General features: G+C 42.7%; 1 protein-coding gene across 1 annotated transcript; it reads right to left on the bottom strand.

The window, feature by feature from the left end:
* Nucleotides 1-2,301: 2,301 nt before the first annotated feature.
* Nucleotides 2,302-2,961, bottom strand: LOC131696113 (uncharacterized). Its single transcript, XM_058984660.1, has one exon. It carries the CDS (start codon nt 2,959-2,961, stop codon nt 2,302-2,304), a length of 660 nt encoding a protein of 219 aa, XP_058840643.1.
* Between the last annotated feature and the right edge of the window lie 371 nt (nt 2,962-3,332).

Here is a 3,332-nt window from a genome sequence, read left to right as displayed (position 1 = left end):
TTAGTCGTGCGACACCTATGATTCAGCTCATGAACTGGCATAGTGATACAGTTTACTGTTTTTCACTCGCAAGTGAATCGTAGCTTACAACAAAAACTTCACTTTCTTCTCGGAAAAAGCTTACCACTACCAAAATATGAATGAAACGAGTAAGAAATTTAGTTTTATTTGCAATTATTCTGAAATTACAGCCATTTGCAACTATTTGACTTATACATTTCTTCGAAATGTAATCGGGGTATTATTGTGGTTATAAAAAAAATGTTCCATAAATAAAGTTCCTACTCGAAACCGAGACCCAATAAGTACAAATGTCAAACTTTTTTATATTTTGGACTACGTAGGAGATTCTGTGAAGACTATCAGAGAGAAGGATCGGCTGTGTATGATACAAAGCTGACACTTTCCTATTAGCCGGATATATTCTTTCCTCGCGTGAACTGGAGAGTTTCATGAATTGACACCATCTCATGAAGGTTTAGCTAAACTTAGGAGGAACGGGAAATGATGTTGCGGCGGCTACGGTGCTCAACAAATTACATTTCGGAACACCACATATATAGCTCTGCGAATAATATTAGAAACCACTATGTTTTACACCCTTTTTGCAAGATGTTTACTCATCATCTTATAAAATGATGGTTTTCCTTCATTTTCATAAACAATTATCAACAAATTGATCGGTGATTTAGTGTTTAAAAGTTATTTTTTATCAATGTTTACAGAAAATATATGCACTATGACGGAACAGAATCAAATCAGTAACACTTTGCTTCCAGCGCTATCTGTGGACTGCTTCAACATAGAATCGCCAATTATCGGTGGTTTGTTTACTTTGTCAGTTGCGTAAGTGCGAGTGCAACGGGTTCTCATCTGTTACATTCGAACTCACATAACTACCATGTAAAGAAACTACCGAGAATTGTCAAACGAAGTTCATCCGGCTCATTTTATGGGGTTATGTCGGTTAGTGTAAAACATAATAATATCGAACATAACCAGTGTCGTTTTTCCATACTCGACCTTAAAAACAACGGGTTGTTTGACTCAATGTGTTGACCAAAGATGGCAGACGGTGCTCTAACCAACGGCTTCAAATGGGTAGGGTGATAATAGAAACATGGCGAAAATGGGCTCATCACCCTTTACAAATCATCAATATCAGATACACGGAAGGTATTGGAAATGGTAACTAAAATGAGTATGGTAGTATAGTACATGGTTGAATTATAATGGTATAGAATATATCAGTAGTATTCCCAATATGATGAGTATTATTTGAATAGTTTGGAAATGGTTCCAAAGATTTCTGACTTGTCAGACCACAATCGTAACGAAGCTTTGGACACTTTTTGCCAACTAAAATCTTTTTCAAGTACCGGTTTACTGTCACTGTAATTGGTATAGTGCATTTAACACAACTTTCCTGCAAAATGTCAATCGAAAAAAAAAAACGAGTAGGCTTTGGATGGAACTGGACGTGGTTTCGCTACATGTCACGTTTTTGCACCTGTAAATTCAACTCTCGGTACTACTAACATTTTAGAAAATTCGGAGGAAACCAATTCGAACGCCGAGGGCTGGATTTAATTTGGAGACAATTAGTGGTCAATGGTTTGAACACTGCGATGGCGTCGGTTAGTGTAACTAGCGTTTTGAGCAGCAACCTGTCAACATCCTGGAATGGACTAATCGAGGCTTTCAGTTTTCGTGTGTGTCACACAGAGAAGTGTGAGGTTGTTGGTGACGGAAGTGGCGATCGTTGCCCAGCATCTCGAGAGGCACATTTGATAACGCCTCGATTGTTTCTCGATATCGGTGAGATATGGGTAGATTGTCGATAGGTGAGTGAAATGTTGGCTCACATCGGCGGCATGTCGGTACGGTCAGTTTGTAGAAACGAACATCCTACCCCCGCTGAAATAACGATTTCTGAACTGTTCGTAGACTATCCTCGATGTTGTAGCAGTTCGTGTAGATTCGTGCGTGTCGATCTTCCCTTTGATGAATGTTAACTCGTTGTAGATTCTAGCGTTCCTCCTGAGACCATTCCAGTTGGATTCCATTAAAACAAATAAGACCCGGTAGCGGGTTTCAAAAAAGTAGAAAGAATGGACAGGTCCTTACCTGGACCCTACAATTTAAGGGCCTTGTGGTTCTAATAAATACGGTTTCCTCAGCGCATGGTTGTGGGTTGAGGCTTCGTTGATCCGTCCGAACCGAAACCGCTTATGGTTGATCTGCTTCGACAGAAACCGACGTATTTGGTAAGGTTGATCTAGATGGAAACCTCTAACTCGATCACTGTTGCGTTGCGTTTGTTGTGTTCGTTGACGCACATTCCGCTGACTCTATCGGAAGAATGCAAACCTTCGCTGCGGGACGGGTGATGATTCCGTTTGCTGTCTGAAGTGTAACCAATCGAATCACTCCGTCATTCCCAGGATGCACATCGCGGATATGCGCCATTGGCCAGCGCATTGGTGGAAGATTTTCGTCCAGAATGATGACAAGCGTATTAGGCTGCAGCTTCACAGATGGTTTGTACAATTTTGTACGTGGTTGAAGGGATGCAAGGTACTCGATGTTCCATCGCTTCCAGATGTCCTGGAATATCTTCTGGGTGTGCTGCCATTGGTGCAGCCTGTTGAAAGGGATTGATTCGTAATCGGCGTCAGGAACAGATTTGAGTGCCGCTCCGACTAAAAAATGCCCTGGAGTGAGAGCCTGCAAATCCGATGGTTCCTCATGAAGCTTCGTAAGGGGACGTGAATTGAGGCAGCATTCGATCTGTGTTAAAAGGGTCTCCATATCGTCAAATGCGAGCTTCCTGTCACCCAGAATACGGATGAAATGTTTCTGCGCGGAATTTATGGCTGCCTCCCAAAGGCCGCCAAAGTGAGAACCCTTCGGAGGGTTAAAGTGCCAGCGAATCCCGCTTTCAGCGCATTCGCGGGCCATCGACTGTCCTCGTTGCGCATTATTTTCCGAAGCTCGTTGGCCGCACCGACAAAATTCTCGCCGTTATCTCTCCATACATTCGAACAAAGGCCTCTACGGGAGACAAAACGACGGAAAGCTTGAAGAAATTTGACTGTAGTAAGGTCAACGACCAACTCCATATGCACGGCCTTTGTGGAAAAGCACACAAACACTGCTACATATGCCTTCGTTGGGGCGTCTCGACGGTGACGAGGTTTAAGATAAATTGGTCCCCAAAAATCAATGCGGACGATTGAGAACGGTCTTGATGCGGTCACTCTCTGAGAAGGCAGCTCGGACATAAATTGTTCGAATAGCTTCGGCTTGGCTCGATAGCATGTGATGCACGA

Source organism: Topomyia yanbarensis, chromosome 1 (genome assembly GCF_030247195.1).
Source record: "Topomyia yanbarensis strain Yona2022 chromosome 1, ASM3024719v1, whole genome shotgun sequence".
Taxonomy (NCBI): domain Eukaryota; kingdom Metazoa; phylum Arthropoda; class Insecta; order Diptera; family Culicidae; genus Topomyia; species Topomyia yanbarensis.
The sequence above is the reverse complement of the archived record's forward strand: the minus strand, read 5'-3'. Positions and strand labels throughout refer to the sequence as shown.